Source organism: Perissodus microlepis, chromosome 16, assembly GCF_051167445.1.
Source record: "Perissodus microlepis isolate ML-2025 ecotype Zambia chromosome 16, ASM5116744v1, whole genome shotgun sequence".
In the NCBI taxonomy this organism is placed as follows: domain Eukaryota; kingdom Metazoa; phylum Chordata; class Actinopteri; order Cichliformes; family Cichlidae; genus Perissodus; species Perissodus microlepis.
Genome location: NC_140476.1, coordinates 20272416 through 20298082, shown reverse-complemented (window position 1 = coordinate 20298082; position 25667 = coordinate 20272416). Strand labels below are relative to the sequence as shown.

General features: G+C 40.0%; 2 protein-coding genes across 3 annotated transcripts in view; both read right to left on the bottom strand.

The window, feature by feature from the left end:
* mgat4a (alpha-1,3-mannosyl-glycoprotein 4-beta-N-acetylglucosaminyltransferase A) overlaps nt 1-21880 on the bottom strand; it is a 29514-nt gene extending 7634 nt beyond the window's left edge. The window contains exons 1-4 of the mRNA XM_084907875.1: nt 20908-21880; nt 6951-7118; nt 5538-5678; nt 47-180 (exon numbers count right to left, since the gene is read on the bottom strand). Of these exons, the coding sequence (XP_084764001.1) occupies nt 47-180; nt 5538-5678; nt 6951-7118; nt 20908-21001 (537 nt within the window). The 5' untranslated portion in view covers nt 21002-21880. The remainder of the gene's footprint in view (nt 1-46; nt 181-5537; nt 5679-6950; nt 7119-20907) is intronic.
* An 894-nt stretch (nt 21881-22774) lies between these two features.
* creg2 (cellular repressor of E1A-stimulated genes 2) lies at nt 22775-25666 on the bottom strand. Of its 2 annotated transcripts, none has more exons than XM_084907878.1 (4): nt 25295-25666; nt 24202-24371; nt 23261-23374; nt 22775-23168 (listed from the first exon to the last, which is right to left on the bottom strand). In XM_084907878.1, exons 1-4 carry the CDS (start codon nt 25592-25594, stop codon nt 23027-23029), a joined length of 726 nt encoding a protein of 241 aa, XP_084764004.1. In that variant the 5' UTR covers nt 25595-25666; the 3' UTR covers nt 22775-23026. The 2 variants fall into 2 exon arrangements, with proteins under 2 accessions (XP_084764004.1, XP_084764003.1); XM_084907877.1 differs by having other exon boundaries at nt 25178-25664.
* Nucleotide 25667: the final 1 nt, after the last annotated feature.

The following is a 25667-nucleotide window of genomic DNA, read 5'->3' as shown; positions in this document are numbered from 1 at the left end:
AGAACACGGTGCTATGACTCATGGTTTATAAATGCGAAAATCTCACCTCCCCAACAAAGACTATAATGACACAGTCGAGTTTTTCCTCCGGTGACAGCTTGTCTATTAGCGAGCGCAGCGTCTCTGACAAATAAGACTTCACCTTCCGCTTCACGGTGGGGATCCCCATCACCATGGTAACTAGGAGGAAGACAGAGAGAGGTGAGAAGCAAGAAGAGTCCAGGGCTGCAGAGGTGGCGGTTTAATCAAGTGGATCCAAAACCAAATAAAGTTTGCTGTTAGACAACAGACCAACACTGGCCTGAAGCCACATGAACAGCACTTCATGCCCACAATGACAGATGTCAGTGGGAAGGATGACTGATGAAGACGGCTTGTAATGCATCTGCAATACCATGCTTTGTGTTCTTAACGAAATGTTCTCTTTAATCAACACTAACTCAAAGGCAAAGGTTTCCCAAATCACCGTGTGAAGGCAAAAACTAGTGGACTTTAGACATAGGTTAAAATAATATATAAACTTCTATTATGTGACATTAATTTCAACATTGGCTCTGTAGAACACTCTTAAAGTTAAAATAATAATCATTAAAAAAAAAGTAAGGCAGGGCAAAGCCAAGAGAAATAAGGAAACAAAGCCAGAAAGTAGAGCTGATGATTTAATCATATACTTTTATAACCGCATATATTCTAGGGTTTTGCTTTATATGAATAATCTAAAAGTTATAGTTATGGTAATATAAAAACAAAATTTCACATTTTAAAAAGCTGGTAAACCCAGTCTGTTAATGTATGGCAGCCAACCTAAACTGTCATCAGTTAATTTACTACATATTCTGGGAGAAGATTAAAAACAAACAAAGAAACAAACACCAGTCACAAATTATGAAGCTAAGTGAGCCCTCAATTAGAAGGAGACGTGACATCCACAATAGAAACGACATCAACTAACATTACATTTAGCTGATCAACATTAATTAGAGCGTTAAAACATTTATTAACATTTGTTATTAATATCTTAACAACATTAAGATCATTAGGAAATTTAATTGTATGACCTCTTTATGGCTGATATTGAACAGGGTTATTTTTTTATTATCGAGATATTTGCCGATATCTACACCAGACTGAAGGCAGTTTATTTTACTTTGAAGGACACAAGAATCACCTTTTCTGGAGAACATGATAATGAGAAAATGAGTGAGCAGAAAGTGTACAGCAAGCCCACACTGGTGTGAAAGTAATCAGGCTGGTTATCTGACACATAATTTGTGTTTTCCTGCTTTCCTGCTGAGGAAAATTGGTGAAGACAGCAGCACGAAAATGGCTATTCATCTGTATGCCCCCTTTTTTATGTTCAGCTTTCTATGTCTGTATTGCATATGTTGTATTTAAATCCCAGATTCACACATAAAGGAGGTTTGGGGCATTTTACATAAGATGTACAACGATGTCCAAGAGGAAAACATCCCAGTGCTCATGAAAGTTACAAGAGACCTCTTAGAAAAAATTATGACTGAAGTGCACATCATGTTGTGTGCATGAACCTGTGTGTATGCAGGGGTGTATTTGTAGGGAGGACCATGCTAACTGAGCCAATGTGGGGACACGAGGGGCTACAACAAAAGCATAAAACAAACTTGAGGTGTGGATAAGTGAGGAGCAGAGTGAGACTGCTCCAGAGCGTGGAGAATCTGTCCCAGTTCTGCTTTGTGTTTTTCACATGGAGCGCCATGTCATATAGCGACACCCACCACCACTACCAAGAAAGTAGGTCGAGGATGAAAGGAGAATGTGGGAGGAAGGAAAAGAGACAGAGAGTGGCAGAATAAGAGAGGATGGCAGACAGTGAATGAGTGATAATGCATGCGAGTGCAGCACGAACAGGCCCGACTCCAGCATCGCCCCTCCCCATGTCCCTTGATCAGCTCGCCCGCATCATTCTGGCACCCTTTCATCTCCTTCATGGAAAAAAGCATTTCTTTCTGCTTCTGGCACAGCAGTGAAAGGACTGCGTATGACAGAGCATGCATATAAGAAAAGCAGGTCTTCAACTATATCTACAAATAAGGCATTATTTGTTCCATTACTCTCCAAGTCTGGGACAAAAGGTATATGTACACTTATGTCCATATTTTATTGGACAAATGCACAATTTTTCTACTTTTGCCTCTGTTCACTGTCATAGTGAACTTTAAAGTTATCCAATCAATATGTGACAAAGTGAAGCCTTCAAGCTTTAATTCAAGGAACTTCCCAAAATGTTTAATTGTCCTATTCAGGGATTTCAGTCATTTCCCCTTTTTTTATTTAAAGGATACATATAGAATACAAATATAATAATAAATAAGTCTAGAATCCATGGACATCACCAAGTGCTCTGTTTCCTCGCTTAAGATCCTCTGCCAGGCCTTTACTGCAGCCACCGGGAATGGTGCTTGTTTACAGGTCTTTATTGCTTCAGTAACTAAAAAGCATGTCGTACTGGGTTTGAGATAAGATGACTGACTTGGCAATGGAAACGCTTGGGTTGGTTTTGTAGTATGCACTGGGTCATTATCCATTTACTGAGAAGCGCCTTCCAATCACTTTTTCAACATTTGACAGAACCTGTGCAGACAGGATAGCCCTGTATACTTCACAATTCATCCTGCTGCTTCTATCGGCATGATCAGTAAACACCAATGGCACGGTTTCGGGGGCCAGCCATGCATGTCTATGCCATAGCATTGTCTCCACTTAGCCTGACAGATGAAAACAAAAAAAAAAGCTTTTTAACACTTGCCTTGGGTTAAAATCTGCACACGCCCTGAACTGGTTTTTTTTCATCGGCCAATTTAGATAATGCTTCAAAATAACTGCCTGCAGACGTTCCAAGTGACAGGATGTGCTCTTTAGAAGGACTTTGGCTGAACCCCAGTCCTTGGTGTAAAAGTGGATATGACTGAAGCAGATATGACAGGATGTTAAAAATCTTTAGAGCTAACACTAAAATAATTGGTTTTGTGTTGTTTAATGAAATGTTAAATGGCAAATGGCCTGTATTTGTATAGCGCTTTACAGTCCCTAAGGACCCCAAAGCGCTTTACACATCCAGTCATCCACCCATTCACCCACACATTCACACACTGGTGATAGCAAGCTACATTGTAGCCACAGCCACCCTGGGGCGCACTGACAGAGGCGAGGCTGCCGGACACTGGCGCCACCGGGCCCTCTGACCACCACCAGTAGGCAACGGGTGAAGTGTCTTGCCCAAGGACACAACGACCGAGACTGTCCGAGCCGGGGCTCGAACCGGCAACCTTCCGATTACAAGGCGAACTGCCAACTCTTGAGCCACGATAATGAACTACGATCCCAGCTAAGATCCCACTGAACACAGACTTGATATTTACCACCGCTTTACATGGTTTATATGAAAATGTGATCCAGGCAAAAGAGCAAAGAATAAAACATGCAAAGATGTGGTTTGTCTAGTATTGTTCCAGCATTTTGTTGCGTCACGCCTAGTTTACAGAGACAAGCAAGGCAGCGTCAAACAGTATCGGAGAGATCTGTGAAGCAAGTTACGTTTAGCCCTCGAGGTAATTTACTTTGCTTTTTGTTTTTTCCAGTTGTGAGGAAGAAAACAACAGCGTGTGTGCTAAGAGAAACACATAACTTCCTATGATCAACAACCGAGCAGCAACAGAGATCACTGTAAGAAATTTCTCATTCTGGAAAAAAAGGATGAAAAGAGGTCTTCAAGTGCAGCCTGTGACATGTTAAATAGATGGTCAGCAGAAGCAAATACTAGTGTATAACTGATGTTGCTTAGCAACGGACAAAGCAGTCATTGTGTAACGGCACAAGATGACAAGCAGATGACTTGCTAAAGGCTACATATGTGTGACCCGGCACGGCTCCTTTTACAGTAACACTCTTGTTGACTTTTGTCTGAAGGGATTTCAGGCAGGTCTCACTCCAATCATATAGGTCTCAGAGGTTCCCTCAACGGTTTCTTTCTCTCATCCTCATCTCTCATCCTCGCTCAGTGTCATGTCCTAATTTTCATAGCTATAATTATCCCAATGTCAGATATGCTTAGAGTAGCAAAAAAACAAAAGGAAGGGTTAAAAAAAAAAAAAGCTAAGATAGATTAAAAATAACAAACTAAGAGAAGAAGGGGCATTAAAGGCATTGTTGGTATCATGACACAAAACTTCTCAGCAGCCAGCCAAGTATGCCATATGACATGCATGGTTAGTGGAGGGGCAGAAAGTGTGTGTGGAGTCATTTGTCTCTGTGACCCACCAACCGCACAGATCAGCGACTACTTCCCAGCAGCAACACCTCCAGCTCATTTGTGCATTCCAGTGAAAACAACTGACAGCACTTTAGAGGGGAAAGTTGGTGACAGGATGACAACAGGCAGCAACAAACTCAGCATCATCAGTGGGAAGGCTCATGTCTAAAAGAAAGCCAAAATGCAGGTAACATATACAATCTGTGAAACATCAGATGGGGTGGTAACAATCGAGAGATGGCAACATCAGAATTTGCACTTTTTTCTTTAATGTAGTACCTTATTATGTAACATGTGCTTTATTTGACCAGCACTTGGAATTTGAGGGTCACCTTCTCACCAGCCAAAGGACGCAGATTAAAACAGCTTTAAACTTTTCTCCTGTAGTTTAGCATCAAGGAACATATGGCTTTAGTTTTAATGTACTTTTAGCGTTCCATCAGCTTTGTGCTTATGAGCCACCATACCTTCCACTACTTAACCACTGACCTGTAAATAAGCAGGCAGCCAGAGAGAAGTAAACTGTTTCTCTGAGTTGTCCCTGTTTTGTTTTCCTTTAAAATGTCTTAAATCTAAATTTGTCCAGCCATTAACTGCAATGTGAAAACATCATTTGAACTGTTTGGCACTCAGGCCAACTATCACACTTACAAAGCCAAAGTAAAAAGATAAGTGAAAGTAAAAAAGTAACAACAATTCTCCAGTTCCTACTCATCAGGATGTACTCATCCGCCTTGTACACACACAGACACACACGGGGGCAGGGCTGATACGCACAGGCATGTTTATTGATTACCATCTTCACACTGTTCTAAAGCTCTTTCATAAGAACCCAGAATGTATGTAATAAAGTAGCTCGGGTGGCTTATACAAGTAAACAGGAAAAATGTGTAAGCAAGTGAAGAAATAAGTCAGAGGAACAAAGGAGGGCAATGTGAAAGTGAAATTATTTGAATCTAAACGGTTAGACTACAAAAAAAATCAAACACGGACTACAATTATCTCCAACTGTGCAAATATTGTTTTGCATAGCTCAGTCCAGATGGGTACTTGTTGTGAACTAGTCAAAGAGTGAAAACTTGTTGAGACTTGATTTTCTCTCTGGTGTAATGAGGATCTCTGGAGGGTTTGCTGTGCTTATGCAGGGTAAGCATGCAATGCACATTGCAGAGAAAAACAAAACAAAACAGAAAGCCTTGTAAATTAGGAACGTTAAACTGAATCTGCAGTGTAGGTATACACTTCTCACCTCCAGTGCGGCCAAGACCAACCTGCACTGCGGGGTGCAGGCTGCCCTCATTGTTGAGGAGATGAGGCAGGTGGTGGTAGATATTTGGCACCTGAAGAGGTTTCCTGTTTGCTAACTCCTTCAGGAGTTTCTGTGTCTCATCTGAAAACAAGCACAGAGAAACACATTAAGTGAAGCGCTCTTCCTCATTTTCATGAAACATTTAAGAGACATGACCCAACTGTTTACACACAGATCATGTAACAATGATATTCTTGATGGGAGATGGGAGTATGTCATCTCTTATTTTGATCGTCTTCGATAGCATATCTCTGCGATTACAATCACTTTAATGACTGAAAAAAAGCAACAGAAGCGTCATCTCTTCAGAATAAATGACTTTGATGTGGATTACTGACAAAGCTGCAAATTCTCCAAATATTGCCATCTTTAAATCTAGGTTAAAGACCTACTTGTATTTTATGGCATTCTTGGGTTCATAATCTGTTGACCATGTTGTTTTATTTTGTATTTAAGCCATGTTTTTTTGTAATCTTGTACGTTATTCACTTTTTACTCTTTTGTACAGCACCTTTGGACAGATTTTTTTCCATGTATAAATGTGTTTCAAAAACAAATTTCACTTACTTATTTAACTAAATAAAATAAGCAACATGATTGGATCTCTCTGTCTGACTGCTATCTTTCACCCACCTAGATTTTAAACCCACCTGGTGGTTTTGAGAGATGAGACTGTCTATCTGAATTTGATCAAGGAAAATTTCACAAATGAAGTACGTCTTAGAAAATGTACAGCCTGATCTCAGAATATTTCACATGTTGTACTCAGTTTCTATTTTAAGTCTGACGTTACTTTAGTCTAACAGCTTTCTATCAGTGAGGAAATTAAATTTCCACTAACTTATGACAGGAAACCAACACATGCCCATGAATCTCAAGTCACTTGAGGTCGAAACTGATGCTAAGCCACTCCAACAAGCTGGTTTTGCTTGGGCGTGAAGTGGCACTAACGTAAAAATTCAATATGTTCCCCATTTTTGTTCAGTTGCCAGAACAACACCAACCTGCTTAACACTAGTGGTGCTCAAGAAGAGCAGGAGTTTTGTTTGTTTTTTTTATTTCTGGGGTTTTTTTTTTTTAGGAATCTAGCCTGAAGATTGGAGAAATTCAAAAGTCTAGAGCTAGACAAAGAAAGGTACTTTCCCACAGCACTGTCATAATAATCACACATAACATCTAAAAGGGCAGGATATTTTAAGCTTAACACGATAAGCAGAAGATGCAGAGCAGATAAAAGGTGACGCTTTATTGAAATTTTCCAGACTTTACACACAAACACTCGTACATCTGTTGCACGCAAATGACTGAAAGCTCAGCCGGATGTTGATGAGTAAAAACAGTTACTTCTGTTACCTGAGAAGTTTGTGAGGGCATCTTTGCTGCTGTTAGTTTCAGCAATGGCGCGTCTGAACTGCTCGAGAATGTTGTTGAGCTCCGACGAACGCTGCAGCGTCCTGTGCTCTGCCACACGAAGGCGCTCTTTCAAAGCGTGGAACTCCCGTTGGTATGCTATCAGCTTCTCTACATGAAGGGAAAAAAATTAGGAGACATTAGCAAGTGAGAATATACAGAAATGTAATGAATTTTTCACTGAATTAATCACAACTTGCTAACACAACTTCCACTCTTTGAAAACATCTGCACAGACAACATGCTAATGCTAAGCTAGGCAAGAACCTGCACTGATGTTAAAAATGAGTAAATGCCGACCCCAGGCATCTATTCCTATACCACGGAGGTAAGCTTGTTAATAATAACTGACAATATGTGCATAATTACAGACATAAAACCTTTAAATTGACCAGCAAAGACAGATCTAATCTGATCATTTTCTGAATTGGTTTACCAAACAGGTTTAGAGGTCGGTGCATGTTTAAGTTTCAAGAGGAAGGAAAAGAGACACCACAAAAAACAAAAATTAAAAAAAAATAAAAACGAGAGCAAAAACAAAATCAGGAAAAAAAATCGCTTGCTCCGATGGTGCAAGGACCTAAAGAACTTGCAAAAGAACCCAGCTTTCAAATCTGTGACCAACACATGATCACGCCATTACTGGAAATACCCCCATGCTTACTCATGAAGTTTAGCAGTAATTTACTGCGAAAAGCTGAACAGAACTGTCTTTCTAATCATTCATCATGGGGCAGACTTTGAGTAGTGTGTGTAGGAGTTTGAAACAAGAAGCTGGAAAGAAAAGGGGAACAGCTGTCTGTAAGAAACATTCTTGATACAACACTGACAAAGCCTCAGAGTTTTAACCAGAATCTGTGTTCATGTGATCCATACCTCTGGTAAATTTCAGATTCACAAAGACATTTTACAGATGACGTATGTATGACATGATGTAATGCAGACTGACAGGTAACGCTCTTGGACTGTTGTGGTGATGACCCCTTGCATTAACAGGAAACGGTCAGGACCTGTGTCTGAAAATCTAATTCTGGTTGACTGTCAGCAGCACAGTCTGTATTTCGAGGTTTACTGTTTTTACATTATATTTTATGGGGACTGTTCTGGTTTAGATAACATTGCCATCTGCTTTTTTAGAACTAACAAAGGATTTGCATCAACATCTCTGAAAGTGATCGATCAGATCCCTTCTTGAGCCGCCCACAAACAGCACACAACAGTCCATTTGCTTTCAGAAAACAAATGAAGTTGAGTGGTGTGTAGGAAGACTTCCAAGTCCACCGCAAACTGCACTGAGACCACATTATACAGAAGTCACAGTGCAAAGCTTACTCTGCACCAGCTTGACTTTCAGGTTTCTCTCTAGCTCAAATGCCTCCTATTGTGCAATCAGACTAAAGCACAGAGTTAACCAAGTTAGTCAGTCTGCGAACACCCTTAGTTGTCTGTTGGTTGGTTAAAATCTACATTTATGCCAATCATTGCAAGTCCTATAGTTGGTATAAGCAGCAGTAAAGACTTTACTCTGTTTCAAAATTTATGAGATTACAGAGAGGCTACAAAGAAAATATCTGGCGTGTGTGTGTACCGGTTTTTCCTTTCTTGGTGGGGACCAAAAATCTGAAATTGACTATATTTGTGCCTCACGACGACCAAAATCCAGGTCCCCACAAGTTTGAAGGCATTTTTCAGACTCAAAATGTGGTTTTGGTGTCAGGGTTACCTTTGGGTTATGGTTTAGGCATTCATTTTTGATGGTTAGGGTAAGAGGCTAGGGAAAGCATTATGTCAAAGGATAGCAACACCCAACATGTTTGTGTGTGTGTGTGTGTGTGCGTGCGTGCGTGCGTCGGCTAGTCTCTGATCTTCTTCTTCTCATAGGTTTAGCGTGCCCTTTCAACAAAAAAGAAAACCCCTGCCTTTATCTTTCCCTTTCCATCGCTCTCTCTCACTGAGCTATTGTCCAGCCACTCTGGCCTGGCTACTCTGTTGCACAGAACCATGTTGTTCCTCCTGAATGTTGATCTCTAAGACACACAGACAGATGCTGTCATTTGGTCCAATACTCCTGAATAGGGCAGCTTCAAACTAAAACAAGACTTTCATCTTCACATCAGTTCTTTGACTGGAGGACTCCAGGTCTGCTGAGGTGAAACCACACCTGTAATCCCACAGTGCAGACAAAAGATACACCAAATACTTCAGAAAGGGGGACAAGGTGTGGATAAGGTTTCTATTTAACTGGATTATTCATCCACAGTTGTATTAGGTGGTAAAACTATGGGTCTTTTTTTATTTGGAAGTACATTACCTAGTAGGTAACGCATAAATACACCAGACAGTTTTCACACAAGCCTCTTGACATTTCATTACACATCTCATTACTGTTAAAGAAAATTTAGCCCCGACTTCAAAAATGTTGCCTGATCTATAGAAAGGACTTTAATTTTTTACCGGTCAAATGGTCTACAGGGTTAATGGTTGACATACTTCACAGCCATGCTACAGAGCCTTTCGATGAAGGACGGGTGCACAAGATGCATTAAATAATTAGACCTACCTGGGGTCTGGAGTACAGCTATAAAATCTCATTATTCCTCTCTGCTCTCTAGCATCATGGGTAGTGGGGGTAGGGCTACGCTCTGCCTGAGAACTAAATAAGATCTCCTTTTCCTGTTTTCTTATTCCTGCCTCCTGTTTTGATACAATTTGTTTTCATATTTCAGTATCTTGTAATGGCCTTTCATTCTCTTATCCTTATCACCTCCTTCTCTCTCTATTTTCCGGTTCCCATGTACGTTGCTCTCCTGTGAGATATCGTCTTGATTTGTCATCCTAGATTCCTTTGCTTGGTTTATATTATTTATTAATGAGAAATGCTGGATGAATCATAGGTGTATGTAAATTTGGCAACTACTCTTTAAAACTAACTCAATCAAGCCCTCACATTCACAGACAGACACACAAAAAGGACCCTGTGTTAAAATGAATTAAAAGAGAAAAGACAGTTCAGACTTCAAACTTCATGCCAAAACTGACAGCGCTGCAAATTTCTACAGCCATGCTCTGTGATGAGTTGTCCTCTTAAGCCCCAAGGGTCTTTCTGCTGGAAAATTATATGCATAAAACTGAGTATTTTTCAGCAATTACAAAGTGTGTAAACCATCTTGGTATCAAAGTAAAGCTAACACTTGTGAGACTTCATAAGAGGTGTAAGCTTCACAGCAGGTGCCATTGTGTTAAAGTAACACAAAGTAAACTCAAGAAAACTACAAATGAACACATGGGCATTTACTGTGGAAAGACTGATGCTGCTGAAGTGAAACAGAGCAAAATTACAGAGGTTTTAATAATGTAGCTAGGCATTTTGCAATTTAACACCACCTGTGAAAGCTGAACTTTCTTAGGTAACAGGAAATAGCCTCTCTTTTTGGAGGCCAACACTATACACAACAGTAATGCTTCAAGTACGTAAACAAGCAAATAAGGCAAAAATAATAATAATTTTGAGGCAGGACAGAATTCATGTTACGCTTTTTCAAATTTGAAGAGTTGGTCTCTTTTTGCTGTTGGTTCAATGTGTTTTGGTTGGAGCGTGATGAAACCTCAGAGAGCAGCGGCATCGTTTGTCTGCGTGCATGCTGTTGAGTGAACAGGGGAATCGGTGCTTTGTGTTTACACCCATTTGTGGAATTTGTTTACCTGCTACTTTAATTATTTGTTTATTTAGCTGTGTTTGGTGGACATAGAAATGGTTTTTGTGAGCTTTAAGCTGAAATTTTGACAACTATATTTAACCTCCTCAGACCCGAACTCTTACACGGCATGCATTTTTAATTTCTCTTTGATATTTCGGCTGATTGGGACCTGATAAATGTGAAAACAAAGAATTACCAGATTTTTTTTTTTAACCTAATTTTTGTTTCTAAGAAAAATAAGAGCCACATATGAGGATAGTCGTTTAAAATTTCGATAGAACAGTAGCAGTATAATGTCCTCGTAAGTGGATATCAGGCCCTTGTAGAGCAAAATTGAGTATTTTGGTCTAAATAACCCAAAATGTGATGTCCACATATGTGGACGCCAGGTCCTAGGAGGTTAAATAACATCCCGTTAAACCACATGGGGTTTAAGAAGTTAAGTAAAGGAAATGTCAAGCAGCAAAAATGTTAAACCTTTTTAACCAAGAAAGAGGAACATACTGTTGGTTCTGTAGGAATAACTACAGTTTAATGAAGGAATATCAGTAGTTACATCAAGGTTGCAGTTCATTATATTTCTTTTTAAAAAACTCAAAACTCTCTTTTGGAAACAATGTTTAGCAGCACTTAGCGAGTCACAGTCATGACATGATAATTGTTGAATTTATTGTGACAGTGCTGTTACTTATCTTGACATCAGTAATTTAAGCATCTGACTAAATTCATGAGGAAGAGAGAGAACTCCTGCACATATCAGTTTAAGTGAGGGCAAGGATGATCTTAGCGCTAAGAAACACTTCTCAAAAACCCATCCCTGATCTCACTGCAGTGTTAAAGAGTTTTATCAGCCTGTCTATTAGCTCATCAAAAGCCCTCACAGTGATGCTGTCCTTGACCTGATTTTCCCTTGCTGATGTATGCTGCCAACAGCGAATTCAGGAGTGCTGATGAGGAGACTGTCCAGTTTATGTCCACACCAGTACGAGAACTGCAGTGCATTATATGTAGATGCACCTGTTAAAGCATATTTTTACTGTGAAAGGCACAGCAGCCCAGTTCAGCACTTAATAACAGCAATCACGTATAAAGGAATAATCAAGAAATCCATACACAGGATAAACTCTGTGCTGATAAAAGGAGCTTTTGAAACTGTGGAAAATGACTCTGCGAAATACTGAAAGGCTTGTCGTGAATCGTTCTGCTCAAAATACAAGCTCAGCTAGAGGATGATACACCAGCTGTTAAGAGGAAATTGTGTTTAAAGGGTAATTTAACACAGTTACACATGTGTGTGCAGTTAGACCCCCCCCCCACACACACACACACACATATCACAATATCCCACTATAGTAATGGTTTGGATTTATTTTCTGCAGTCTAGAGATATAACCCTTTCCAATGAAATGGAAAAAAAAATCTGGTTGTGGAGCAAAAGTACAAAAGCAGCTTCCCTGCTACTAATGTTCAAAACGAAACCATTTTTATATACAAAATCACAACCTTTACCCGACACGTCAGTTCCTGAGATTGGATAACACTGACAGCTCCCTAGCACAAAGACTGTGATGACAGATTGTGTCGAGGTGCAAATAGCACAGCTAATAGTTAGATGCATGTATTGCTAGCAAGTAGGCGAAATGGGCTGCCTTCAAAATGCTCTATCTAGTCACCTTCCTGGTCTAAACATGGAGTGCTGCCAGTATTGTGAACATGTCTGGCCTTGTCCAAAGTTGTTAAAACGGATCCATCCATCAACCGTTTTCATTGGAACTGCTTCCTACAAAACAAAAATTCCCTTGAAAGTATAACCCTTATGAAGTTACATGCAATACAAAATGCTGAATAACCAGTATAGCATTAGTATACAAGTGCCATACCAACCACAGAGCAGCGTACAATTATAGGCAATCCGCATATGCCACAAAACCAAGGGCAGCATCCCACAGGCCATTCAGTCTCTACACAGTTGCTAATTTACCTTAAAAGCACTTTAGCTTTCATTCATATTTTGCTATACAACCAACAACCATAACAAACTGAAGAGTCTTTAAACTTGTTTAGTTTGGGAAAAGCATGTCTACTTGCATTATGCATGTATGAAGCCCCTGCAGTGGTGCACCTGTCAGCCATGTGGTTCTATACTGCAGCTGCTGTGTGCAAGACAAAGGACTTAGCCAGATCTGAACAGTGATGTGGTGGGACTCACCAGACACCCCGCGACACAATATTATCACAATACTTCACTCATAATACCATAATACTGCAATTTTTAACGTTTAGCGATGTGGTGAGTTTTGCAATAACAATTACTGTAATTTATTACTTTTTATTCAACTTCAAATTATCCTTCTAAAATTTAAACTGTCAACAACCGTTTTATCCAATAAGATAACATTAGCCCACTTAAGTTGTTCATAAATTATGAAGTTGTAGTGGAAAACTAAACTGTCAAGCATGACAAACATTGTCACTAAAACCTGGCATAATTGTTGCCATCAGTAACTGAATATGGTCAAATTGTAAATTACGTGCAGTCTATGTCTGATAATACAGCAGTGTGATAAATCGTCAAAGCAAACTTAACGGCTCTCCTTCCACATGACAAATACGCATGTCAACAGGATCAAAAGATGATTTGTGTATAAACAAATGAATACCCAAATCAGTCACCTTACCTTACCTAGTTACCTGTCATGGTCCTGGGTCTGGTGACCCAGTGTTTTTGTGTTGATTATACATAGTTACTTACATAGTTACCTACATTAGGCTAAAACATAGCAGCATAAGATGCCTGGCATACTCTCTCAGGGGAGGAAACCTGACATCTGGTGATTTGCACAAGTTCAAGATATGAGCCACTGATGGCAAAGAATTTGCTCACGAGTGTGGGAAACAAGCCATGTACTAATACTAAAATGTTAGTTTGAGGACTTGGGGACAATACAGAAAGCACATTTTTAAACACTTAATACAGTACTTCTGTCAATCCCATTGAAATAAAGTTAAAACTTGACACTTAAATCTCATTTTGATTGCTTTAATTCAAATCCACTGAGGCAGATGCCATGAGAGGCAACATTACAAAATTTTGTCTGTGAAGGTTCTCAGTCATCCAGGTCATCGTAGTCAAAGGAGCTTGCAAAGAAAAGCGTCTGGACTTCTTTAAGTTACTTGAAGACGTTTCACCTCTCATCCGAGAAGCTTCTTCAGTTCTAAGGTCAAATGGTGGAGAGTCCCAGATATAAACCTAGTGGGAGTATCCCCCCACAGAGGGACAAAAGGACCCCCTGATGATCCTCTAATCGCCTGAGCCAAGGTGTGAAACTGGGTGTGGGTCCCAATCAGCCAGAGTTTCGGGTGTGTTCATTGTGAAACCTGGCCCCACCTTATCATGCGAATTCCTGAGGTCAGATGGCCCAGGATGTGAGTGGGCGTTAAGGCGTCTGGGAAGGGATCTCAAAACTGGATTATAGATGGCAGAGAGTTGGTGTCGTAAACCACCGCCTCTGTTCAAAGATGGTCGCTCACAGTGGACATAGATGGCTTCTTTCACTGTGAAAGAAGCCATCTATGTCCACTGTGAGCGACCATCTTTGAACAGAGGTTTATATCTGGGACTCTCCACCATTTGACCTTAGAACTGAAGAAGCTTCTCGGATGAGAGGTGAAACGTCTTCAAGTAACTTAAAGAAGTCCAGACGCTTTTCTTTGCAAATTACAAAATTTTGTGGCTTTGCTCAAACGCGATCCGAATGTTGGCACAACTTATGAGTATTTAGGTTTTGACCACATTCATATTAAGCATGATATGTGGGTTGCTGGTCTGCTCTGTTTTTATATATAGTAGGGTAATAACAGATCAAACAGGTGTTACTTTCAAGTGACACTAGTTAACACCAGTTAAAACGTCTTTCGGTTAAACAGTTTGTACACATCCACACACACACACAGCCACACAAAAAATACTTGGCACACAAACACAAAGTTGTAATATAGATTTTTTGCACTATTTTTCTGACAAGAACTGCAAGTCAAGCCTTGAGTAGGCAAGTGAAAGTACCTGAACAGTTTTCAAATGTTAGAAGACAAAAAGAAGGCACAGCTCTAATCCTTTTGGTGTGTGTGTTTTTTTAATACCACAGCCCATTTCACTTCACTAAAATGAAGGATTAAAAGAAAAAAAAAGTTGTAGGGAATTAGTATCTGAAAAAGCCAGACAAATGTTTGCCCCCTTGGCAACTTTCCCACCCATATTTTCAATTCTGCTTCCTCGCCCTGGCCTCATAGTTGCTCCTGACCTCCACCCACTATTCTCCCTCCATTGTGCTAAAAGTCATGACAAACTCTGGCAGCCGGTCGTTTCTCTTAATGGAAGATCGTGCTGTCTGACAGCGTTGAACTCAGAGCACAGCCTTACTCGGCTCACTTCCACTCCTCTGCCTCCTCTTGGCTGCTGTAAGGCCACGTTCAGCCAAGGCTAGCGCTCTTTTTTGGAAACTCCACTTTCAGAGTCGTGTCCAATCAATTTTTTAATGATATCCATTTGGGACTTGAAGCTTCGAGTCAATTAAAAGCTTTTTGGGGGGCTGAAAGAATATGTTGATATACAGATTAGTTGACTAACATAAAACACTCTGCTGTCTAATCAATTCATTTTTCAAGCAAATGTTTACTGGAACCTCTTCTCAAATGTAATTAAGATTCAGTGCTACAGTCGACATGACAATAAACTGAACGAGCTTGGCACTGCAAAAGATTTAGTCTGAAAACACCGCCTTTGGCAACGGTAAATGATAGTGGGTATTTTATATTATAATGTATCTGATAAAGTAGTCTGACCAGTAATCAGTGGACTACAGGGTGAAGTGGAAAGATATCAAGACGACTATAGCAAACACTGCAGTCCTTTAAAATTACAACATTCAAAAGATCTTTTAAGTTTGAACATATTTTGTATTTTACTTCCTCTAAAAATTAATCAATACAAATCAAAAAGCGAAGTAAAATTATTGATCTGGTTTGCCTGTGATAACGGATTCCAGTCGTGCTTGTGAGGGTGAGCTCAACGCTTAAATTACAAAAGCTGAATGGCTCAACGCGTACAAAACACAACACGGCAAATTCAAGGGCAAGGAGGGAGCTTAGACGGAAAAATCTAACTGCCTCCTTCCTTTTAACAGCAAGCCTTCTCACATCACGAATATCGTTCGAGCAAATCAAAAACATATTTTTGAAAAACATGTACGTGTATGTTATAGTTAAAGACAATCGGGGATTTGCAATATCTAAAAAATAAAACGCTATGTACCTCAGAAATATAAAGGCCTGTTTTGTGATCTTGAAAGTTAGTTGTAGGCTCAACCCCCCCCCCAAGAAACACTCAACTTTCCACAAAAAAAAGCATCTTACTGTTGCTCTGCTATGTCAGCACTATCTTTCTCTCCACAATAAGAGCCCACCTCAGGCTTTTCTATTCCCTCTTTTAAGATTTAGTCTTTATACTCTACTTCCTTCCAGGCTACTTTTGTCTGGCAGACTGCCCTACCTCACAAAGTCCAAAAGCCAAAAAGCAAACACACACAATTGCACACACAGCCAGATATCACAAAGAAGAACCAAAATGTGCAAGCCGTATCTTCTCCCAATCAAACTAATAAACTACATCGCTAGCCCACCTTATAGAATCTGCCTGCTTTTTTCTCCTTTAGCACAAGCTATTTTTGTCCCATTGTGTTTGGACTGATGCAATGATGGAAGAAGTCATGCCTTTAAACAATGAGGAGGGGAGGGGAATGCACTCAGGGAAGGCAAGGAGGAAGTGACATTTCCAAAACTAAAGGGTGTTTTGTGCGTGACACTGAAGATTGAGCAAATCTGCTGAAACTATAAGCACAGAACTGGCACTATCCTAGTCTCAAAATAACGGACTACGTCCTAAACAACTGTATCAAACACTGAGTGCTTTTAAAACATCTGCAACACATAATTTTAATTAATTAAATAATTTACAGAGATCAGTGGGATTTTAATTTTCCTTTCTTCAAACAGTATTTAAAACTGCATTAAACTGTATAAACATCCTAAATGTAAAGTTTTTGAATACAAAGGCCCCTTGATTTGACTATGCCTGAAGGAAAAAAAAATACTAAATGGAAAAAAATGTTTAAAGCAACATGTGGGGGCAATCACAATGATGGTATCATATCTAAGGTTCATGACAAACAAGGTTGTTATTAATGTGTGTGAACTTTGCTGTGGATGGAAAGGAAATAATATGTATTTGCAAAGCCCTACCCATTTATGATAACAAACGACAATGACATGCTCATTGTGAGGAAACACACAGAAATGGGGATACGCGTTTCCTCTTTGACACAAAAAGAGAGGACCTCACCATACTGTTTGAGCAACTCAAAGCTCACCTATATTATTCGTCTTTATCTAGCTTGTTCTTGTTGTTTTGATCTACTTGAGATATAACCAAAGAGATAGTAGAGAGCAGCTTCTCACTAGGAAAAGAAGGAGACTGACAGAGAAGTACACATTCTGGAGAGTCATTCACTGTAGAGTGTTTGGACAGCTGACTGGCACAGTGCTCATTCACAGCAGTCAAGTGACCAGCAACAGAACAGGCTATCAGAAGCAAAGGTTAATGCAAAACAAAAAGAGGGAAAAAAAACAACTGATAGGTAATCTTTCTACTCCAATAAAGAAATTGCTCTTTGAGCTACAAATATTTATCTATACAACCCAGTCCACTGAAAAACACTTACTTAAAGAGGTTTTGAACATTTACATTTTTAAAATTATTCACTGCCTGAGTTCATGTTCAACACTAGAAGTGCCCACATTGGCCAGAGTTAAGAGTAAAAGCCATTTATTCCCACAGTAAGAAATAATATGATATAAAAAATATGATTAAAAACAGAAAAGCAATCTGTGCTAAAGCATCACGTGTTAAGATAAGAAAAAGCACAGAGGCCATGAGCCAGTGAAACACAAGATAAAATACCTAAAGACCCGTGTAAAAGCCACACACTAATCAGGAGAATTAATACTATGAAATGCACTATAGGAACAGATCTGATAAATATTATACAGTTAGAAAAAGGCAGCCTGAGTGATTAGATCACTTTCTAAAAATAAAAAAATCTAAGTGTACATGTAAGTGCTGTATAGCTTTTAATTACAATTTCTTTTTATTAATTCTAACTAAATAGCTTTTATCTGTCCCACTCCCACAGTTTGGTGTTTTTAACAATAGATAGAACACGAGAGACAGATGCACACAAACAACAAAGTCACGGCTAATTTTCTTTAAAATATGCCTTTTTCCCCCTATTTCAGGATCATGTTATTGCGCTGTAGCTTAGCATATGCAGACATAAACAAAACTTCAACACAAAGACAGCATTTAGGAAAGGAATGCTCCAAATAATAAAAGCACAATCACATTAAAGGCCAATTTGCCAACAAAGCATAAAGAAGAGCTTGTTTCATATACAAAACTGCAAGAAAACACACAAACCCCAGGCCACCACGGCACAAATAAAGCTTAGAAACCAACATCCGTTTACATGCACGTCTATTAGCTGGCAATCTTGTTTTTCACAGCCTTTGTTGGCACATTCCTGGCATCTTCCTGCAACCACAGATGAGTGGACCTGTGTGACACTGTTGGTAGGATTGTATTTGACGCTGTGCATAAGAGGTCTTGCACATACACACTCATGCTCGTGCATGTGACAAACAAAAACAGGGAGCCACTCAGAAGAAGAAGAAAAAAAGCACAGAGGTCAAATGCTCCACAGGGATCCTTTAAGCTCTAGCATGTTGAGATCTTTCAGCTCAAAGCATTTTTCTTTAAATAGCAGCATTACTGCATCCGTCTGTGTAGCCCTCATCTACAAAGATATTTTCACACTAAGAAAGTCACAAGCGCTGTAATAAAACTGACAACAGCTGAGTTCAGGTCAGTTTCAGGATCCTTGTTTTGAGCATAGAGCTTTAAATGCCACTACGAAGGCCGAGCTGAATACAATAAGTTAATGGTTTGTGTTTTAAGTGACACCAGTTCTTCTCCTTCTAGGACAAGATCAAATCTATGTTATAATAACTCCATACTGAGCAATGTTTGGATTTCATTACCACAAGACTCTAGGAAAAACAGAACTATCAGCTCAACTTGCCAGACAGGTTGCATTTTCATATCTGTATTTTTCTGTTTCATTACAGACGTTGACTGTAACAGGATATTAAGACTTTAATGTGTGAAACAGGAACAATCACCGGAAATAACTTTGCTGAGCTTTTTTTTCTTGTTCTAATTGTATGTCTACAATTAGGGAGTGATTTTATTGTGAGTAACACAAAAGTCAAATTCCTTGCAGGTGTTTACAAGCTTCACAAATAAAGCCCAGTGTGAACACTTAGTTGTGGCAATAACCGTATAAAAAATTTCAGATTTGAGTGTTGCTGCAAGGAAGCTACAAATTCTAAAGCACACCTGGCTCACAACCAAATACTCAATTACCACAATTTCAGTGTTACAACTGAAGACTATTGGCAGCAATCACAGATTTACCAGGTTCAAAATAGTTATTTGGGATTTTAATTATTTATATAGCACCAAATCACAGCAACGGTTGCCTCAAGTCGCCTTTCATTGTGCAGTAAAAATCCTGGAATAACAAATAAAAAGTGAAACTCCAACAATCAGACAAACACCTAAATGTACGCAGTTGGTGATAACGGGAAGGGAAAATGTCATTTTAACTAAAACTATTTTTAACTATCTAAAATAAATCTATGTATTTTTCTGTTATTTTAGCCAATTGAGAAGCAAAAATTTATTTTAAGTTTGAACAAATTAAACCGCCCACCCCAGGCTACATTTATTTACAGTCTACCTTTGTCTTCCTGAGTTACGCCGTTGTATAATGTCCAGATACGTATTCATGCAGGGTATGATTATGTCAAATTGAAGGTGACCTTTTGGGATAAAAAGTTGTGACTTCATTATTTTATTCTGTCAGAGCACAAATATTTAATCACTTCATCCATGCATACAAGACTATTTCTGCCAAGTTTGAGGAAATATCCTCACAGAGCAGCTGAGTTATTGTGTTCACAGGGATGAGATGTGGAGATGGTTTGTGGACAAGTGTGAAGTCAAATTTAAAATAACAAATTTTCTCATACACTTGCTACTGGATAACCATGGTTGGACACATGCACTGTATTTTAATGGCAACCTTAATGGTTTATAAGTTGTACAGGTGAGCACATCATCTACATTGTGAGCCACAATTAAACAGTACATGTTAAGGATTTATATAAAGACCAGTAGCCAGTATTATAATTTTGTTGGCTTGTGACAACTGTCAAATTGAACAGACTGACCTGCCATAGCTTTATCCCATACAGACTTACTAACTGTATCAACAGGTGCAACATTTATGGTGGCATCATCTCATAACCTCTACCCCCACATACGCCCACTTTCATATAATCACTGGACCAGTCTGAGCCTGCTCCATTTAAAAGAAAACATTTCATCAAGCTGATAAGCTCTGCAGTAATCACAACCTGAATCCCTGGTTTGGAATTTATATATGGGCTGCAATTATTTACACCCTGCTGGTAACAAGACCAAGGCCCATATTCCTGCCCACACCACACTGGAAAGTAAGCACTCAGCCATAAGCTGTGTACTGTAAAACAGCCACACTTGTGTAATAAGCCCAGACACAGATGCCTGACATGTAATGCTCAGATGAGAGTCATTAAAGACGTGTATGCAGAAACCTAATGTTAGTGAATGGTGTAATTATCTAGAGGTTTTGCCTGGCAGGGGCAAACTAGATTATCCCTAAGTTACTGAGGATGGCTGGAAACAGCACTTTGGGTATGATTAACTGGGACAGGAGATGGGGCACAATAAAGCTTAAAACAAAAGAACTCCATCCATTTATTATAACGATAACACGGGTTATTACGCATTACCACGTTGAAACCAGTTCCACGGGATGGATGACTTCACCTGCTGTGTCTTAAGACATGCTGCTTGCTGGTCATGCTTCAGCTTTCTGCCTGCCAGCTTGTTAACCAGGCCTCGTCTAGAGACCGTCGATCCTTCTGACATTTTTTTTATACGGGGTGGGGGGGAATAACCGAGATGACATAAATGTCCAACTTACCTTTGCCATTCTGCCACGCTGTATACCAAGAGAGACTAAGGAAAGACGTGAAGAAGATAAGTGCAGTGGCCACAGTTCCATTTCTGAGCCTCATCTCATTTCAGCGATGCCTTTCCTCGGCTGAGTGTCGGGGACCCCGGAGCTGCCACTGCCTCCCTCCCTCCCTCCGTCTCTCTCTCTCTGGCTTCAGGATGTGGAGACGGGCGTAGGCACGGGCATAGGGTGCTTCAACCCGTAAAAACGCTCCGCTTAACGGGGAGGGTGAACACCGACTTCTGCGCACGGAAACAGGGGCGCTGCTGTAGCCCTGTCAGAGCGTCTTCTCTTTTCGTTGTTCGCGGGACTAAAAAAACATACGTGCTAACCTAGCCTATCGGTTACCAGTCAGCTGCTTTGTTTGTGAGACAATATAGCTTACATTGTGGGTTTAAAAAGAACGAACTAGTTGCCAATACAATCCATAGTTTTTTCAAAGCCAGCCGTTAAGCTACAAGTTACAAGTAGATGTCATCTCAACAGTGTGACTACTGATCGTCCGGGATAGGCTGGTGGGTCTCTGACGGTGTCCTAAAGGCTACGCCTCGAATCACGTTGATTTCGCTTTAACGGAGAGCAGGGTTGAAACATACGCAAATAAACACGGTAGAGTGCGGCTAACTCACTGAGCCTCTTCCACAAAACAACCAAGTTTTAACCGTCACTGCTAGTCGACCCGCATACTGCGACAGAACGTCTGTTAGCTACTTAGCTGACGAGCTAACACGAAGTTGAAACCAGCCGGGTAAACTAAAGCCAAGCGGACAGGGGGCTCATTCTGCGCTGACTGTCGCGGAGGAGTTCTACGGCACACATCAATTAACACAACCCCTAAAATTAACCAAGCGCAAATGATTTTTTTTTTAACATATTATATAAATAAACCGGTCTTACTTGTGTGCTTTTTTTAGGGAAATTAACGTGCCCCATACGGTAGTATATGCAAACTGGGCTTCCGGTAAGAACCTTCAAAATAAAGCACTCACTCGACTCACTGTTGTGGTCGACAACAGTGGTGCAACTCACGACGGGACGAGCATGCAGTCATTCCAGGTGTTTGAAAGGACTGCTATTTTCACATCTTTGTTTGTTTAAAGCTATCATTGCTGCACCTGGAAAAAAAAATCTGTTAAATTCTCACTCCAACTTTAACACAATCATTTTTAAGTTTCAAACCCCCCACTGTAGATGAAACCTAAAAAATAAAATAAAATAAACCAGCATTATTGACGTGGAAATTGTTGTGAAATTACTAGAAACCTCTATAATGTCAAACTTGTGCTTTTTCCACCAACCGGCTATTTTTTCCCCCCAACACGCATTAAGCGCACCATCTAGTGCCCAAAACTTTAGCTTGTATTTGTATGCACGATCTCTGCTATCAGCTGGCACCCTCTCAACGCAGAACATAATGCAAGAAAATGATAAGACTTAAACTACAAGAAGCATATTCATATTCGAATATGAAATTTAAAAGGGTTTAACTGTGCAAAAAACAGCTGCCCAATGTTTTTTGAAACAAGTTGCTGTCAAATTCAAAATGAGTTGTTTTTTTTCCATGCAGCAGTAAAATATCTCAATTTAAACATTAGATTTGTTTTCTATGTTCTGTTGTTAATAACACAATCACCATATTTGTGTTTAAAAATGAAAATGACAGGTTTAGGAGTGTGAATCAGTTAATACTAACAATAGACAACAAATTTATATTTACTTTAAATAATATGCACAATATTAATTTTATTTCTTTAAAAAAAAAACGCATCTTAGTGTGAACCCAAGACGCAATCAACAAACAATCTATGTTTCATACAAATTGCATTCACAGATGTGAGGAGTTTAAGTCATTTATTGACTATAAATACATTCACGCATCAAACACAAGTAACTGATCTTGTGTGACAAACAAAGATATGAAAGAAGAGAAAATGTAGGCATGAAGAACAACCCCTGCCTTACAGATGAATTGAAACAGGAATTGAAACAAGATGTAAAACATTCTTTGCACATTCTACTTTGTGAATTTGTGAACACCTTACTGGAGTGATATCTGTGGGGCAGATAGCATTTGTGAGGGATATTCTCAGAAAGGAGTAGCTTTAAAGTAGTCCTCCAGCGGAATGAGCGTTGTACCCCCGACCCAGTCTTGCAGCCAGATCTGAATCAACTCCAGCTTCATGAAGAACCACTTGTGTCCCACTGGCCACTTTGCCATAACAGGATGCCTTTGAAACATTGTGCAAAATATCAGGATACATGTCACACATGCCAAATGGTGTTTCCCTAAGGAAAATACATCATCTACATGCTCTGTTACCTTGAGAACACTGCCTCCTTTGCAAACGCAAGCTCCTCCGGGGCCACCTCCATCATCTTGCCCGTGAGCGTGAGTCGAGCACATCTGGGATCCTCTGGATCATACACCATTTGCCTTAAAAAGAACAAACACACACACACACACACACAGGAGAGCACTCAACATTGCAAGACACACAGCTGTATGTAGTGTTTCAGAAAGCTACAGCAGTGATTTAGCTGAAGTTAGACCAAACAAGCAAACTGTCCCAAAATCCCCAAGATTACTGTGTCAACTAGTTTGTGGAAACTGTTTGAAGCTCAAAACGTCTTCTTTCAGCAGCTCTCTTTAAGGGTCGCCACAGCAAATCATCTGCCTCCATCTCACTCTAAACGTCTCCATCCTCCTCTGTCACACCAACTCTCTGCATGTCCTGCTTCACTACATCCATGATCTTTCTCTTGAAGTAATTAGGGCATATTTTTAAGAAAGCTTCTTTCATATCTAAAACTGTTATTTCACTTTGTGTTTTATTAAATGAACAATAATGTCAATTTTATTTCTACAGCACATTTAAAAGCGACAAGGTTGACCAACATGCTTTACAAATGCAAACGAGATAAAAACTGCGATCAATAAAAAAATACAATAAAATAACTCATAAAAACAAACAAATACAATAAAATGTGACTAAAAACAAACTGACAGAAGCAACAACACAAGAATACCTAATGGGACTCAAAGTTAACTGAAATTAACAGCCAAGGTAAAAAAAAGTGAGCTTTAAAATGGGACTTTAAAGACTGCATAGACTCTGCAGTACGATTATCACGTGCCAGTCTAGAGGCTGTGAGTGAAAAAAGGCCAGTGTGTCTAAATCAACACCTAAGAGCATCTCGCTAGAGGATCTCAATAATCAGATAGATGGGTGTTTTCCCCCCACAGAACAACATTTAGATTACCTGCAGAATTCCCCCTCAGCCTCTGAGAAGGTGAGAGAAGCATAGGGGTTGCTTTTCAGGTCTGCCACAGTGTTGTCCATTGGAGTCACATAAAAATAGATGACTCCAGTGCTGTTGTCCAGTGGTCCATCACTCACTGAGAAGATGTTTCCAAAAGGAAGACCTTTGATCTGTACACACACACATAAAAAAATGTGCTATATTTTTACAGTATATAGAAACTTATATTTTTATGCATTTATAAAGGCATAGGTTTTAAGCAACACAGATCCTTTGTGCTTGTTTTAAGTAAGTAAATTTTAGCGCATAAAACCAATAAAATGACACTAAAATGAAATAAACGTGATCCTAAAAAATTTAATGAAATTTTTACATGAAATAGCCCAATGACAACCAATCAGTTCCAGAAATCAGCAGTTTCCAAAAGCTTGACAGAACAGCTATGCCTTCAGCTTTGATATTTGAGATCACTCGGAAGAGTTTTTAGTGCAACAGCAAATTCATGAGCTCCATTTTAAAATAGTTTAACACAAACAGATGGAGCTCGTTTGTTGAGATAGGAGAAGCTCGAGAAGGACACCCATCCATGCAGAGCTTCACCCATTAGACTGAAGCTATTTCTCAGTTAAATTCACATTACATACGCAGGGTGTATCCCAAAAGGCACTTCGGGCTGATCTCAGTTCTGGTCTTGCGTAAGGAGATTTTTTTAAGGCTATTTTCAGGACTTGTCACTCGGTGTGATTTCCTGCATATGCGTTTGATTTCTACTGGTGAATTTGCTTCAGATCTTCATCAGTGTATTTAAAAAGCTGATCGTGTTTCGTGTAAAATCAAAGGGTCCACGCACAAAGGTAGAGGGGTATCTTTTTCATATTATGGTGAGAACATGGGCGTGTTCCTCAGCTTGTCCCATTACGCTTAAATGCGCAAAGAAATCCTGAACCGGGACCACTATCCCCTCTGTGTGCGTTACCTTGTCTTGAGTGGAAATGGTGGCCAGGTACCCCCAGTCACTGTAATGAGATATGTATCTGGCAGTCTTTGCTGTGTCTTGGTGCGGGGGAGGAGTGCTGCTGGCGGACTTCTTCACCTTCTCTAACCGATATGAAAACAGGCGAGAGGAAAGCTGTGCGGCGCTGTCGCCCTCGGGCTTGACCAGCTCTCCGGGGCTCTCCACGCTGTCTCCGAGGACGTTGGAGGACGGATACGCCTGCTTCCACAGCCCCGCACTGTCCACCAGCAGCGCCGGGGCGACCTCCTCCGACAAGTCTCCGTCCTCCACCACATCGTTGGAGGACACCACCCAGGACACGGAGCTCCTGAGGGTGTAGCTCCCACACAGACACAGGATGTTGGCAAACAGCGCCAAAGGAAAGTAAGAAGGCCTCATATTACTGAGCTGGGAGAATGGCCGTCCTCCTCCACTCTCTCTCTCTCTCTCTCTATCTCGTGTTTACAAACTC

What these genes read in the sequence shown, in the direction of transcription:
- creg2 (XM_084907877.1), bottom strand. Translation starts at nt 25,594, where the DNA reads ATGAGGCCTTCTTACTTTCCTTTGGCGCTGTTTGCCAACATCCTGTGT. An exon ending in CCATTTCCACTCAAGACAAG is followed by an intron (nt 24,372 to 25,177) that starts GTAACGCACACA and finishes GTGTGTGTACAG; the next exon opens with ATCAAAGGTCTTCCTTTTGG. An exon ending in GCTGAGGGGGAATTCTGCAG is followed by an intron (nt 23,375 to 24,201) that starts GTAATCTAAATG and finishes GTTCTTTTTAAG; the next exon opens with GCAAATGGTGTATGATCCAG.